General features: G+C 46.8%; 5 protein-coding genes across 5 annotated transcripts; all 5 read left to right on the top strand.

The window, feature by feature from the left end:
- Positions 1-101: 101 nt before the first annotated feature.
- Positions 102-2132, top strand: V2V93DRAFT_357304 (uncharacterized protein; the record flags this gene model as incomplete). Its single annotated transcript, XM_066908027.1, has 1 exon — positions 102-2132. One exon carries the CDS (start codon positions 102-104, stop codon positions 2130-2132), a length of 2031 nt encoding a protein of 676 aa, XP_066767377.1.
- A 328-nt stretch (positions 2133-2460) lies between these two features.
- On the top strand, positions 2461-4361 carry V2V93DRAFT_332464 (uncharacterized protein). The gene is made up of 3 exons (XM_066907675.1): positions 2461-3057; positions 3119-3953; positions 4013-4361. Exons 1-3 carry the CDS (start codon positions 2707-2709, stop codon positions 4063-4065), a joined length of 1239 nt encoding a protein of 412 aa, XP_066767376.1. The 5' UTR covers positions 2461-2706; the 3' UTR covers positions 4066-4361.
- Positions 4362-4969: 608 nt separating this feature from the next.
- On the top strand, positions 4970-7691 carry V2V93DRAFT_321096 (uncharacterized protein; the record flags this gene model as incomplete). The annotated part of the gene is made up of 2 exons (XM_066907347.1): positions 4970-6059; positions 6118-7691. The coding sequence occupies 2 exons, from the start codon at positions 4970-4972 to the stop codon at positions 7689-7691; spliced, it is 2664 nt and encodes an 887-aa protein (XP_066767375.1).
- Positions 7692-8094: 403 nt separating this feature from the next.
- Positions 8095-11595, top strand: V2V93DRAFT_152770 (acyl transferase/acyl hydrolase/lysophospholipase). The gene is made up of 3 exons (XM_066906875.1): positions 8095-8885; positions 8947-9581; positions 9634-11595. The coding sequence occupies exons 1-3, from the start codon at positions 8367-8369 to the stop codon at positions 11459-11461; spliced, it is 2982 nt and encodes a 993-aa protein (XP_066767374.1). The 5' UTR covers positions 8095-8366; the 3' UTR covers positions 11462-11595.
- Positions 11596-12075: 480 nt separating this feature from the next.
- On the top strand, positions 12076-15591 carry V2V93DRAFT_365359 (kinase-like domain-containing protein). The gene is made up of 3 exons (XM_066909060.1): positions 12076-12461; positions 12540-14943; positions 15004-15591. The coding sequence occupies exons 1-3, from the start codon at positions 12327-12329 to the stop codon at positions 15120-15122; spliced, it is 2658 nt and encodes an 885-aa protein (XP_066767373.1). The 5' UTR covers positions 12076-12326; the 3' UTR covers positions 15123-15591.
- Positions 15592-15710: the final 119 nt, after the last annotated feature.

Genomic DNA, 15710 nt, shown 5'->3' with positions numbered 1-15710 from the left:
GCCGAGGACTTGATCTGAGCCGCAGCTCTGTTTACATCTGCATGAACCGGCCAGTCTGCTCCTCCACTGCCAAATCTACCATCCACCCACACCGTCGCAGGATGGCTCTTTTCAAGCTGCGCAAAAAGCACAAGGATCCTTCTCAATTTTATCAATTGTCTTCATCATCAGCATCGACAGTTTCTTCTCTCTCATGCACTTCGTCCGCCTCGTCATCGTCGGCCCGATACGCCGGTGAGCGCCGCAACACCCCTCGCTACTCGCTATCGGCCCCCGTGTCCCCCACAAATCCACAGCCAATGGTCTCTGCTCGCAGCAGATCCAAAAAACAGTCTCGCATCAGCTATTTTCCTCCCCATTCTAGTGTCATCAGAGCCCGTATTCCGACCCCGCGCGACCAGAACAAGCCGTCCATCTCTCCTGAGGAAGAGGCGGCCGATTTCGATCTTGCCCGAGCTAGATTTCTAGGTGCTTCTGCATTGGCAAAGAAAGGCTGCAAGTCTCGCGTTTGTCCGAGCTGGCGTAAGCGTATGGCCTGTCGACTTCCGGCATTAAACTTTTTGTCTTCATCTTCACTTCATCTTGGCGACACCATCGACCGTAGGTTTTCTAGTTTTGATAGGTCGATCAGTCATAGTGACAAAGAGAGCTGCAAGAACGAAGAGTCAGAGCAGAAGAGACCACAAATGAAAATTGAGGTAGGTTCTGCCGGCAAAATTGATTTAGAGAGGGAGGCAAATAGTTTTAATAGCAGCTCGAGAGGATATGAGGATGATTTCGACACCGAAGAAGCGATTGCTCGCGTCACACGTGTCATCGAGAGTACTGCCGCTGAAATTACTGCTCTAAAAGCTGCTGAAGCTGCCGCTGCCGCCTCAGCTGATGCGTCAACTTCAAAGCCGGGTCTATGGCGTCGTCTCTCGCAACGCAGTCAACGATCACAGTACGAAGCAGAAGGTAGGCACACAAATCCCATCTCAAAACCACCTAGCTTGCAGCTGCATTTACAAATTCCTAGTCCGACAACTATTACTGCTTCTAAAGAGACGTCGGAACTTGTTACAATTCCTCTCGCTAGTCCAGAGGGTGTTGGTGATGCAATTTTATCTCTATATTCCGTTGGAAATAATAAATCTGTCCCATTCAGTCCCATCAATGGAAATACAATTTGCGACGAGGATTATCTTTGTATTGACACACTCCCCCATAAGGAGAACGGCAAAGTGAAAACTACGGAAAGAAATTTTGCTCAGCGCGCTTCTGAATCGCTTAAGCGACGCAGAAAATCTAAAGTTTGCGGTTCTCCTCTGCTGTCCGAGCCATCTTCACCGATTCAAGATCGCGACGAGCAAATGTCAGGAGGCATATTCAGCGACTCTCCGGCGACTTCAAAGCAGCAAGAGGTCAAGTCTTCAGAAAATCAACTAGTTGAGCTCGTCTCTTCCAAGAAGAAGAAGCAATCGCGCGTACCTCGTCTTAATCTTTTCAGCCGTGTTCGATCCCGGATCTATGAATATCGCGCTTTGATCTCGACAGCAGCAACTAATCGTCGTGCTGCCAAATCGCGGCGAGTAACTAAGGATGAATATCTTGAACAGCTAGAAGAGCTAGGGAAAGTAGCGGAACATATCAAAAGTCATGATAGTAAGAAACGGCCCTATTTTGAAGATGATTTGAAAAATATTCTTGCGTGCAAGAACAAACTGTTAAATACCCAAGATTCTGAGCAAAAGCGACTGGTCTTTGATACTGCAAAGATGCAAGCAGACGACTGGGTCATGATCTCGCCTGGTACCCAATCTACGTATGTTGATTCACCATTGTCACCAATTCTCAAGATACCTTCCGCATTGGCTAAAGAACCTCTACGAGCGCTATCTCCAGTATCGCGAGAACTGATTTCATCTGAACCAATACCCCACCCTTCTCCTTCTTCTACTGTACGATTCAACAATGTGATGCAAATACGGCCCATAGATGCACCCTCTGCATCTGAAGATCAATTCGTGATGCTCGGCACGTCTGTCGTTGAGCGCTCTTCGCCGTTTGCTGCTGTGTCGCCCAGAAATCCGTTTTCACCGCGCTTGCCGTCAGAAATAAATTCGTCTCCTTTGGCAAGTCCTTTGATTTGATACATTTTGCAAATACCCTGTTTACTGGTTACCAGTCCCCTTGAGGATGAGCTGTATAGTAATATTCTGCTGTCTTGCTAGTTATGAGGGCTCTATTGTTGTTTGCGTATATTTATGCGCTGGACGAATATATTATTATAGCGTATTATAGCAAATTGAACTCAGCAATCAAATAGATTACCAGTCAGATCTATAAGTAATATACGATGCTTCGGTGGCTGTTTTAGACTCGGTTGACAAGGCAAGGGGCACAAACAGGTTCAAAAGCCCCTTACCCGTCTAGAACCAGTTTAAAAAACTGCAACCCACACCGCATCTCTCTGCAAACTGACAGTGAAAAGCTCCAAACTGGTTCTGTACGAGATGCGGCTCTCTTAAGCTCACGCGAAAAGTCACCACCCACTCATTCTATTTCCACCCTCTCCCCTTCCCAAGATCTCCTATCCGTCCCATCTTTGCCTGCGTCGTTCTCAGCTAATTTCGGCTCACCTCTGATTCTACCCTACATCTGTCGTACTAATCTTTTGTTTCCAAAAGATTCGTGTCGTGCTCAGCAGTGCAGCTTCAACTCGCGATGGCATCTACCCAGACAGCCCGCAAAAGACACAGCGGGCCAGACGATTCGCGTTCCAACAAGCGCCAGGCACGAAGCAGTAATGGTAACACTTCTCCTCTCAGCGATAACTTCACCTACAAATCTAAGAACGGTTCCAGCGATGACACCAAAACAGCCGCAGAGACGTCGTGGGTCCATCTGCGCTGCCTAGTCTCTAGTCGTGAGGCCGCGTCGCTGATTGGCAAGAAAGGTGCTAATGTGGCACATATCCGCAGTAGCTGCGGGGTGCGTTGCAGTTTTAGCGATAACATAAAGGGTGTTTCGGAACGAATTGTGACAGTCAGCGGTAGTGTCGAAGCAATCGCAAACGTGTGTATTCTTTGCTATGATTGTATAAACGGCGCTGATCTTACTGATTATATATATACAGGCTTGCACTTTATTAGTTCGGACAATCCACGGCGAATCAATTGAGAATAACGAATCTGAACCAGAGTCTGATGAGACATACTCTATTCGAACAATTATACCGCATAAAGCGCTCGGTCCGATCATTGGGTCCCACGGCAACGCCATCCGTGCTCTCGCAGCAGAGACCGGCACTTCTCTCTCTGTATCTGATACTCTTCTTCCTCTTTCGACAGAGCGCACACTCCTCATACGCGGACCCACACAGGGCCTTCATGCAGCAGTGCTAAATATCTCTAGAAATCTTTACGATCAAAGCGAACGGCTAGCGACTGCGCACGTACAATATTATACCCCGCTTCCTATATCTGGTGTCTATGCTAGGCCTTCGCATTGGCGTATGATAGTAGAGAAAGGTGTAGCGACGCCGTTCAATCCGTACGGGGTTTCACCCAACGGGTTCACTGGTGCTGATTTCGCTGTCGCGACCGGTGCCCCACTGGTAGCCCAAGCGGCAGCTGCTGCTGCTGCTGCTGCTGCTGCCGTCACCGCCGTGGCAACCCCTTCAGCCTCCACGGATGCTGGTGCAGAGACTACAAAAGCTCAGCCTGTTCCTACAGTTCAATCCGCTCAGTCTGTTCAGAGTGCTCAGCAGCAAGCTCAACGCGCTCTACCCGGTCAGCCTCTCACACAACAAATATATATTCCAAACGATATGGTTGGCGCTATTATTGGCAAAGGTGGATCAAAGATTAATGAGATTAGACAATTATCGGGATCTTCTATTAAGATCAACGAGGCTCAGGATAACAGCAATGAGAGACTTGTTACTATTACCGGGACTACCGAGTGCAACCGTATGTTAATTCTATACTGCTTTATTCTAATTGGGTGATTCTAATGACTATGTATCTAGAAATGGCGTTATATATGCTCTATTCGAAACTGGAAAATGAAAAGCGTCGCTAATGCAATCTTGATACTTTGGCGACTAAATCTGAAAATCTTGTACAAATAGCATATATGTGTGTAGCTCTGCAATGAGATACATCTTGTGCATGTACATTATCCTAATGTATAGTGGGTGTCTTCTGTTTTATCACTGGAGTTAATTATCTGTTATTTCGATTCATGTTTACATGTCGATAGTTGTTGTACAGTAATCTCATCGTTACTAATTGTCACTTTTGTTATTTTTCCCACGCCAACTGTCGACTAGACATGCATTTCAACAAGTTCATATTCAGTAAAATAATATAATATACGGCTAACTCGCGTAAATCGTCAATAATAATCACGTGATGACACAAACCCCAGTGTTGTATTTGCAGGGTTAGGTGGTAAGCCCTACGCAAAATTCTTTCGCAGTCACAAAACAGTCCCGTTCACGTCTCTCCGAAGCCCAGTTTCGCACAATCCTAACGCTGCCTGGACGCGTCCGCCCCAGAACTTAGACAATTTCAAAAGGCCGGCTTACTAGCAGCAACCTAACCCTGATTATATTGGCCGCACCTTGCGCGGCGGGACACCTCCCGAGCCGCAGCATCGCCATCTGATGGCCGACGAACAGCCTACTGAAAGCCAGCTCTCGGCAGAAGACCAGCACAATAATGATTCAGCGCTGAATACCGACACGTTTATTGCGGAGCAATTGCTATTACATCAGTCGGATCATGGCGACGAGCACCACTTTCCAGACGAGCACGGCGAGCAAGAGCGACAGCAATCAGAGCAAGAGCAGCAACAACGACAGAATGACGATATCGCATCTATGCTGCAGGAAGCTGCTAGTGCTGCAGGAATTTCCTTAGATGGACATCATGACACAGATCATCACAACGAGAATATTCAGCATGTCGTAAACCGATTCGTGATGCAGACTCAAGTTGCATCTGAGTCCGCATCCGATGAGCCGGTGGACTCTATTATTGGCGAACTTGCTCAGCAGTCGCATGTCGACGATCAGAGTCATCTAGGTTTCAATGAGCACATAAAATTTGGCCAGGCTGGTGCTGAACAATCGGGAAACTTGGACCAGCAGCCACAAGCGCAAGAGTTCCAGCCCGACGAGCAGGCTGAGACGCAAGACAATAATGACAAATCAGACGAGCAAATCGTGCTTTCTGATGAGCTTCAGCAACAAGTGGCTGCTTTAGCTCTAGAGCTTCAACAAAGCGGGTTAGAAAATCTGACTGCTGAGGAACTGCAGCAACATGTTATGCAGAGACTTCTGGCAGGCGACTTTGCTTTGGGTCCAGAACAAGAACAGGATGAGCAAATAGAGGAACATGGTGCAGTTGACCACCTGTCTCAGCCACCTGAGGAATCTCTGATGGAGCAACGCATTGATGATACCAACTACTCTGCTAGCGAAACTGCTCAGCAGCATCTTGAGGATGTTGCTAATACTCTCGAACCTATCGCAGCCACAGAAAGACACATGCGTCTCCAAGAGCGTTCAGAGGCTGATCCCCATGAGCAAGGCTTACTAGAGCCTCATGGCGATCCCTCTGAGTCTATCACTATTGACCCTGCTCTACAAGACACTTCTGAGACTGCCAGTCGGTTATTAGAGCAACCTTCAACTTCTGAAGACGCAGGTACAAACGAGCAGCCTGGTGCCCAGCAAGACCTTGCCACTGCCGATGGTGAGGCTCTAAGTATTGAGCAACTTAACGAAATCATAATGGGTATGGACCTCAGTGATCCGGCTGCTGCCATAGCGCAGCTTCAAGCAGCGACCAACATCGATCCGTCAACGCTCTTACAAGCCGTTTCTCATGCTCTGTCAAGTGTTCTCGGTGGAGAGGATGAACTTTACGGACAAGAAACCGAAGGCGATCGTGCTAAGCGAAAGCAAACACGAAAAAAAACAGTTCCGTCTACTCCGGAGGAACGGCAAAAACTTAAAGTTTTGAATCGGTTACGCAAAAAGCGATGGCGTCAATTCAATGACGAGAGAAGTGCGTATACTCTATTTTAAAAATTTATTGGATTTCAAGCTGCTGACACTTATTATAGACAAAGACAATGATCTTCGTGGTCGCGTTTACCGTCGCGCAGACGCCATGTTCGGGAAAGAATTAACAGAAGAAAAAGCCGAATGGATCGAAGCCGAGTTTCACAAAAGACGCGAAAGGCGGTTTGCAAGAATGCAGAGACAGGCGGCAAAGAATTTTGGCGTTGCCGGTGGTGCTTTGAGTGGGTTATTTGGGCAGGCGGGAATTGGAGAGGAATTGCAAGCTGCACTGACTGAAATAATGGGCCGTGAAGCTGATGTGGAGAAATTTAATAGCATGCTCTTGCAGTTGGCTAGAGATCCTAATTTGATTAAAAATTTAACAGGAATGTTAGAAGGTATGGAAGGTGATGAACAAGAAGGTGAACATGAGGTAGGAAACGCTGAAGATGGTCAGCAGGCGCAAGAGCAAGCATTGCATAAAGATGCTCCAGAGAATGAAGTCGGGAATCAATCAGGCAATCAGTTGCCCGATTCACAGTCGTTAGAGACTGGCTCCGCTCTTATCATGAATGAAGCGCATAATCAGAAATTCCCGCCCGATCCTCTTGCTCCTACTTTCGAGCAGAATGACGCGCAGGGGCATGCAGAAAATCAAAATGGGGAGCCGCAGAATAACATTATCACTCTGCCAGATGGTCAACAGATCGACATGGCAGAGGCCATGAGGACTATGGCTGCCATGAATATCGACCTTGAGGCTGAGGGAGTTGACCAAGCCGCACTGTTACAGGCATTCAGCTCTTTGCTTGAGAAGGGTACTATTCCAGATTTCGGCGATAATGAGACAGGGATCGAAGAGTCAGTTCAGATCAATACAGAACAAGGTCTTGTTGAGGTGCTGGATGGAATAGAGAATGTTTCAACGCAGTTGCCTTTGAAAGTAAGCGGCGAAGAAGATGCGCATATGGAGCTACTGCAGTCTAGGAAACGATCGCGAGATGAGGAAACTGAACAGCCTGCTCGTTCTAATCCGGCTCCTCCAGGTCATACTTCAACTCTCGAAGCATTCAATATTGCAACTGGAACTCCGGCGCCACCTTCAAGGCCTTCCTATATTCCTTCTCATCTCCCCTCTAAAGCCGCTCGACCGAAAGAAACGATTATGGAGATTCCCCGCCCAATGTTTCGCACTCCCGCTAGCGCTTCAGAATCGTCAACTTTGAACGAAAATCAATTTGACCGCGCAAAGAAAGTTAGATCAATGGGTTTTCCACCAAGCTTGGCAATGATGAAGGCCCCGGCCTTTACAAAGCCATCCGCGACTTTAGACGCTACTCCTGTTCCATCATTGCCTCCTCCATCTACGCTCTCCGAGCCGAAGACCGCTGAAGTGGAGAGTATTTCGAGTAGTCCTATTGCGACGTCTACACCACTCCCAACTGAGGAGGTTGTCGTCGAAATGCCGGAGGCTACAGTAGTTGACGCTGATGAGAGAGTAGTCGCTGATGAGAGAGTAGTCGCTGATGAGAGAGTAGTCGCTGATGAGACAGTAGTCACTGATGAGACAGTAGTCACTGATGAGACAGTAGTCGCTGAAGAGGCAGTAGTCGCTGATGAGGCAGTAGTCACGTAATCGTGTACGCTATACTGGATGATGTGTATTTTTATGTATTTTTAGTTTTTTACTTTCTGATTTTGATTTTCGTGGTTTGCTATTCGTGATTTGCTGTTCGTGGTTGGCTGTTTGCGGTCTGCTGGTAGACGGGTTGCGGATTGGCTACGCCAATTGTACGATATTCAGTGGAAAACGGGAATGTAGAATAAATCATTACTGTGTACGTGTTCATCTGATTTACGTAAAATGACGCCTGATCAGATCTCGAGTTTTAGCCCTAAACCGAAATAGCCGCATCGAGTAAAATGGGCTGGATCATCTACGACGGTCAGTTGATTTGGATTAACCGGCTCCCCGTTTGTTACGCAGTTTTTCTAGTAATATGAATTTGAATATTATATGTGACAAAGTTAATTCAAGATATCTCATAGTTGTAACCATGATTCTAACTGGTCTGTATTGGTATTGTGCTGATAAGAGTCGTTAACATTGTATCTCAAACTCAAAATCCCCACAGTCACTACACACTACGCATGTGTCAAAAGGCCCAACCCGCTGCGTGTAATTGAGAGATTACGCCGTACATAGTGTATTATTAGCAGATCCTCATTTCCCTCGCGTCTCTCACCAAAGCATATTGTTGGATATCGCTTCTGTATATATTTTAAGCACCACAGGCAGATTAGGTTGTGCATGATGACAAATCTCCTTACCTCTATAGTTTTTCCACATGATCGCCTACCAGACCAACAGCAATCTTCTTCCGATTCAGCGGGTTCTTCAACGCATGGACAGGGAGCAGTTTTTTCCCTTGCAAACAGAATTGTTCGGGCAGCATCTAAGTTTCCATCCCTTTGCGATCTATTAAGCGCCGAACGCAATGGCTCCGAAACTTCTTCAGACACACCACATACTTCTACTAGCTCTAGTTCGTCTGCTGATAACTTGAAAAAGAAGCTTGATGTTGCACGAATGCTGAAGAAACATGCTTCATCTTACGAAGAATGGGCGCGTGCATCTGAAGAGCTTGATATTTTGCTAGGATACGAAAAGTGGAAGATGAATCCTGTATCTGATGAATACGACTATAAGGTTCTAACGACAAAACTCAACGAAATGAGAAATACTCGCGAAAGCGGCGACTATCTGAAGCTTTTATTTCTGTTAAGGACCAGTCTGACGAGAAACCCAGCAAATATTGGTAACCCTCAGGTATGTGATCTGTCTGATTCATTTCAGAGATGTGATAGTCTAACTGGAAGTCTTATAACAGCTGTATAGTCATTCCCATATTGGAACAAAATATCTTATTGATGACTATATATCTGAGTGTGAATATTCGTTGAAGACAATTTTAAATTATTCTATCCCTTCTGGAACAAAAGACGATGAAGATATGTATATCGACGATAACACTAAGCTCGATGAGCTTCTGCGCACAAGACATGCTTACGGTCGGACCGCGCTTTTACTGTCAGGAGGTGGCACTATGGGAATGTTGCACTCTGGCGTTCTTGAAGCACTGCTACAGTGCAATCTATTACCAAAGATCATCTCTGGATCATCTGCCGGTGCTATTGTAGCGTCTGCGTTATGCACGCGCAGTGACCAAGAACTTCCACAACTACTAACTGATTTCCAGTATTTCAATCTTGATGTTTTTGAAGAAACTGGAAACGAAGAATCAGTTTGGACTCGAATTGCGCGGGTTTTGAAACACGGTGTCTGGACTGATATATCGTACCTAGCGACGTCTATGAAAGAAGTTCTTGGAGATCTGACGTTTCAAGAAGCATATAATCGTACACGACGGGTCCTTAATATACCGGTGTCAAGTGCAAGCATTTATGAGCCTCCAAGATTGCTAAATTATTTGACTGCTCCGAACGTGTATATCTGGTCTGCAGTGTAAGTCTCCTCTTCTGTTTAAATGATACTACAGGTTGTTAACGGATATCAGATGCGCATCTTGTTCTGTCCCATTTATATTCTCTTCACATACATTGTTTGCCAAAGACCCGCGTACTAGCCAACCCGTTCCGTGGAACCCCACAGCGCAGCGCTGGATAGATGGTTCAGTTGACAACGATCTTCCAATGTCGCGACTAAACGAGATGTTTAACGTGAACCACTTTATCGTGTCACAAGTTAATCCTCATGTTGTACCATTTCTTAAATCTTCTAATGGAGTATTCCCCGAAGTATCGAGTGTGGACAGCTATGATCTAAGCGCCTCGATCGATAGCTCCGCGAGTGAAAAGACTCGTACGATTGCCACTGGCGTGATTGGCAATTTACTAGCGAAATCAACCGCATTCGGCGATTCTCTTATCAATCTTGCCGTGTCGGAGACAATGCACAGATTGCTGCTTTCATCCGAAATGGGAATTTTTCCAAACTTATGCACCAAATTACGCTCAGTTCTTTCCCAGAAGTACTCTGGTGATATCACAATTCTACCGGAGGTTTATGTGTCTGAACTAAGGAGAGTTTTGAAGAATCCTACTTCTGAATTCCTGCAAGATGCAAAATTGCGCGGGCAGCGAGCGACATGGTCCCGAATATCAATCATTAGAAATCACTGCGCCGTTGAGCTGGCGTTAGATTCTGCGATTATAGAACTCCGATCACGAACGATTATGAGCTCGATCGCTTTTGGCGCGCGAAAGTTTCGTCTTCCCTTCTCGCAGGAGTATCATAAGGCAAATTCTGGCAGACGAAGGCGATCATACGATGCTGATGGATCGGAAACTCAAAATTATTGTGCGTCTGAAAGAAGTTCCTCATCGACTAAGATAGGTTCTAGAGTCAAGATTAATTCACCCGTCACGGAGAGGGAAATCAGTCCTCAATCATCCAGTCACGAAAAAAATAATGGAGCGGAAGAAGAAGAAGAAGAAGAAGAGACGTATGAAAGTGCTATGGATGTCGACGACGAAGGTGACGGTGACGATGGAGGATATATGATGGGAGTTTATCCGGAAGATACGGATTTTGATGTTGGCTCTCCTATAGAGACTGCGCGCATTGCGGAGACTTCGTCTGCCTCATTATTTCCGACAGCTACATCGAGTGTGCCCCATACAAGAGCTAGATCGACCAGTTTGTTGCAGCAGCCTAGTCCGACTACTACTTCACACTCGTCGCCTAGCACACCAAGGATGCATCGGCGACGAACGAGTGGCGACGGATATTATTACAATTATTTTAATTATTCTCAGCCGAGGATCTCATCATATGGTTATCAGTATAAAAGTCGGCAGCAGTCATATCTACAGGCCAGTAGATCGCAGCCTACAACACCAGGTCACCGTGGCGTCTTCTCGCGACCATCCAGCACTCTCAATATGCAGGCAGGGATCTTGCATCAATCAGGTCAGCAGCCCCATCACCAAATGCAACATCGCGTGTCATTTGAGCTGATTCCGTCTACGGTGAATTTATCAAATAATACGCATTCGGTGGGATCTAGTCCTCATGTCCAAATGTCGGCTCGGCTTGTAGCGCCTGACTTGGCTCATTTTCAGAATCAAATTCAGCCGTATTTCACCGGCTTACCTCCGAGTGTGGATGCTGATTATGTTGATGAACACACTTCTCTAAGTGTTGTGCGCGACACAAATCTACCACGCTCGCAGCAGCAGCAGACACCTACGCGAACTCCAAGCGTAAGTTCAACAGAGAGCGCGTCTGAGACCGAGATTGGCAGACGCGAAAGATATTGGCCTCTACGGTATGCTCACAGCTCGGCTTCAGCGGCAAGGGCAGATGGGAGAACAGGAGGGTAATTACGTCCACCGGCTATACGTTCATTGTCGACACCAGCTGGCGGCGGTGTAGGCAAGTCAGTTGCTGGTTCGGTAGGAAGCAAGGCGAGTGAAGGCGATAGCGACAGCAATAGTGATGAAGGCAGAACAGCAATGAAGTCGTCCGGTTTTGCTTTGTGAAAAGGGATAGGCCTGCTACTATATGGAGGTATTAACATAGCTTTACTCAGATGTCGCTGGCATTTGGCGTTAGTAGTGTAGACACAGTGAAATATATGTTATTAAAGCATGTTAAAGGCGTCGATAGCGTTTGGCGCCACACCGCCGCTGTCTACGTGTGCTGATTTGCAACGAGAACCCTCCATGCTCAGCCGTGTACCTCGATCAGCAGCAGCACGAGCAGTCTTAGCGATGGCTCAAAAATATTCCATATTTAATAAAGCAGCCTTTGCTCAGCAATCCACCGACTGCACGGTTTTTGTCACACTTGTGTCGAGTGCCGATTAGCACTGCTTCCAACGCCGAGACAGGCTTACGTCACCGGTATCGTGCATCAGTCCCCGCTTTAGTCAGATCACGCTCAGTAAGCGAGACTGCTCAATCCTGGCACGCGACCCGCCGTGCTTATCCGTCTGCACTGATGCGGGCGGTGTCTGTGGCGCCGGCTGCGGCGGTGCCAAAACTCCCAATCAAGACTCACACTCAGGCTCCGTTGCGCCATCACCAATCGACAACAGCAGCCCCTACAAACATTCGCCCCAGCCCTCGCTCCATGTCCGCGATATCCGGCCTTGCTGCTTTTCCTGTCGATTTGTTTTACTTTTACTGAGCCAGATCTACTTTCGCTTTTTATTTATTCCACTCGTGTCTCTTTCATCGCCTCCAAATGGAGCGCGAGCGTCGCCATCAGTCCAGTCGGTCCTCAGGCGCGCCGCCGATGGATACGACCATCGATGAGTACAACATTGGCAAAGAGATCGGAAAGGGATCTTTTGCGATAGTGTTTAAAGGAGTGCATACTGTGAGTACCCTATTTGCGCAACTTACGTTATCGTGCTATGCCTTTCCGAATAGTTACTAACGCGCTCGATATGCTCAGCGTACCGGCAATTCTGTAGCCGTCAAGGCCGTCCTGCGATCCAAGCTCAAAAAGCGACTGCTAGAGAATCTTGAGACGGAGATTGAGATCATGAAGACCTTGACTCATCCGCATATTGTTCAGCTATACGAGATCACACAGTCGTCGACTTATGTACACCTAATCATGGAGTACTGTGCACTCGGCGACCTGAACGTCTTTATCCGCAAACGTGACCGTGTTTCAAATATGCCGCTTATCGCTTCGATTATGGAGAAGTTTCCAAACTCGCCAGACGGTGGTCTAAACGAGGTTCTTACTCGCCATTTCTTGAAGCAGATGGCATCGGCTATCGCGTTCATGCGAGAACGTAATCTTGTCCACCGCGACTTGAAACCCCAGAATATTCTTCTGTGCCCACCCCCGCGAACCGAACAAGAAGCTATTGATAAAGGCTATGCTGGCACCTGGGGTTTACCTATTCTCAAGCTTGCCGACTTTGGGTTCGCCCGTATTCTTCCAAATGCGAGCTTAGCTGAGACTCTTTGCGGGTCACCTCTTTACATGGCCCCTGAGATTCTGCGATATGAAAAATACGATGCCAAAGCAGATTTATGGTCAATAGGTGCTATTCTGTACGAGCTATGCATGGGCAAAGCGCCATTCAAAGCCGAGAACTATGTCGAGCTGGTCCGAAAGATCGAGAAGAATGAGGACCGTATCAATTTTACTGAAACCGTTCCAGTATCTGAACCTCTAAAGCGACTTATTTGTGGCTTACTGAGGCGAAACCCTGTTGAGCGTATGGGATTTAAGGAATTTTTCGAACATGATGCCGTGCGTGGCGAGATACCGGAAGTTCGTGAGGCGCCGGCATTGGTAGCTAATATGGATGAAGACAAGTACATTACAGAATACTTATCCAAGTCCTCATACGAGCGCCCCTCCAAGCAGCAATCTCCTTCCCGTAAGGGCTCAGGTCCATTACCGTCTTCTCCGGCTGCTACTGCTGCCACTGCACCTTCAGAGACTGCGATTCCGCATGCAATTCCGGCGATAATTCCCGCTACGAGAACAACCCCAATGCCTGTACCTCAGCGAACTCCGGGTGCAAATATTATTAAGACTGCGTCACTCAGATCTGCTTCTCCTGCCATGGGAGCATCTCCTGCTGTCGTTGCGGCTCAGAGACCACCTTCACCTCAGCGCGCAACCTCATCATTTGCGAACCGTCGACCTTCTCTTGAACGCATCGAAGAGCCTAAAGAGCCTAGTCAGGAATTCAAGCATGACCAGGATAGCTCTGCAGGATTGGTTCAGAATCAGAGCAATAGCTCACCACAAGCTGTACCTGCATTGTTGCCGGATGGTACGTCGCGCGAACGTTCGTCATCCCAGACTAGCAGTCGTCGCTCCTCCGCGCTCAGCGTTCAAACTCCGCCTATAAACTCTGCTCTTAGTCCTGCATTGATGCGTCCGGCAACAACGGGAAGACCAGAGGACGACATAATGTTTGAACGAGAGTACGTGGTTATTGAAAAGCGCACTGTGGAAGTTAATGCATTTGCCGACGAACTGGCGAGTAACTCGCCAAAAGGGCTCGGCCACGTTCAGCGCCGATTGTCATCTTCTTCTCGCAAACCTTCGCTATCGCGCCAATCTTCTTCTGGAAGATACGGCGAGTCGCCTACGTCAACACTAGGTCGCGCTCTTGCAATGGCTAGTGCCCGATTAATTGGTCGTAGTTCTGGAAGTGCCTCTGGAAACCGGCTGAGCCAGTCCCCGCGCGAGCATCACTATGTCGATGAATCAGAGATGGCGATTATTCTTAAACTTGAAGACGCCGCAGCAAAATCAAATGCAGTCTACGAGTTTGCTAATGTAAAATTCTCCCAGCTGATGCCTTCTGCGCCATCAAGCGACGCCATGGAGTCGTCAGATTTGACTTCGCAAGCTATTGTGGCACTCTCAGAAGAGGCACTAGTGCTTTATGTCAAAAGTTTGTCGCTGTTGGCAAACGTTATGGATTTAGCTGCTGGTTGGTGGATGGCCAAAGACATTTTACGCGTGTCTTCTCGCGTCGTAAATGCCGTTGAGTGGACTCGTGAGCGCTTCAATGAGGCACTTAGCAAAGCTCAAGTAGCTCGCATGAAACTTGCCGATCCTGTAGGTAATGGTAGCAGCAATGCTACTGCTGTTGCTAGTGCAGAAGATTTCAGCACTGGCGTGACAGCAGAGAAGTTACTTTACGATCGTGCGGTCGAGATGTCAAAGACTGCTGCTATGAGCGAGATTATGGGTGAGGATATGGCGGGGTGTGAGACCATGTATGAGACATCTATTTTGATGTTGCAGGCGATTTTGGATAATGATGGCGACCCTGGAGATGGAATCGATGAAGATGACAGACGTACTGTCGAAGGCAGTAAGTTAATGTTTCTCGAGACAGAGATGTGTAGTGGCGATACTAACGTTATGTTATTAGTTATTTATAGTGTGCGAGGAAGATTGGCTACGTTGAAGAAAAAATTGGAGATGCAGAATAGCTATCCATTTGCTTCAACCTCAATTTCTCGCACATCGGCTACAGCGAGCCATCATTAGGTAGCTTATCGTGCCAGCAGGATAGTTCAGATTCCGCTGAATATTCGTGAGGTCTTGAATTCTATTTTTCAACTTTGGATAAGAGCTGAAGTTGGCCTTTCAAATTGTGATTTTATCACATTTCTTTTTTTTTTTCCTCTTGTTATTTTGCTGTTTTCTGGGAACATGGACAACGGTGTCGCGGGAATTTTTTTCGGACTTTATTTTTATTTTATTTTGAAATTTCGATATACATATGATTTATTTTTATTTTTTATTAGTTCGAAAGGTACGGTCATTGGCGTTTTTTATGTTTGATAAGTGTGTTGTCCATTCTGCAAGATTCATATATATATTGCTACTTAATTATTTATTGATTTACATCCTTTTTTTATATTTATTATCTGCTGTTTTCCTATAAGCAGCAGTGATTCTTTTTAATTCTTTTACTTTTATTATTGTGAGTTGTCGTTAATATAGCTTGTTCTCTACTCTTGTACCGTGTAGATTTGAAGTGTCGTAGTTTGCGGAGGCAGTGATTATTATTGCAAGACTTACAAAAATAGAGAAGTATTAGTAGAGAAGTTCTGAGCTATGGATTTTGTATCT

This window comes from Kockiozyma suomiensis (genome assembly GCF_038497685.1).
Source record: "Kockiozyma suomiensis strain NRRL Y-17356 unplaced genomic scaffold V2V93scaffold_3, whole genome shotgun sequence".
Taxonomy (NCBI): Eukaryota; Fungi; Ascomycota; class Lipomycetes; order Lipomycetales; family Lipomycetaceae; genus Kockiozyma; species Kockiozyma suomiensis.
Note: the sequence above shows the minus strand (reverse complement) of the source record. Positions and strands in the feature narration are given on the sequence as shown.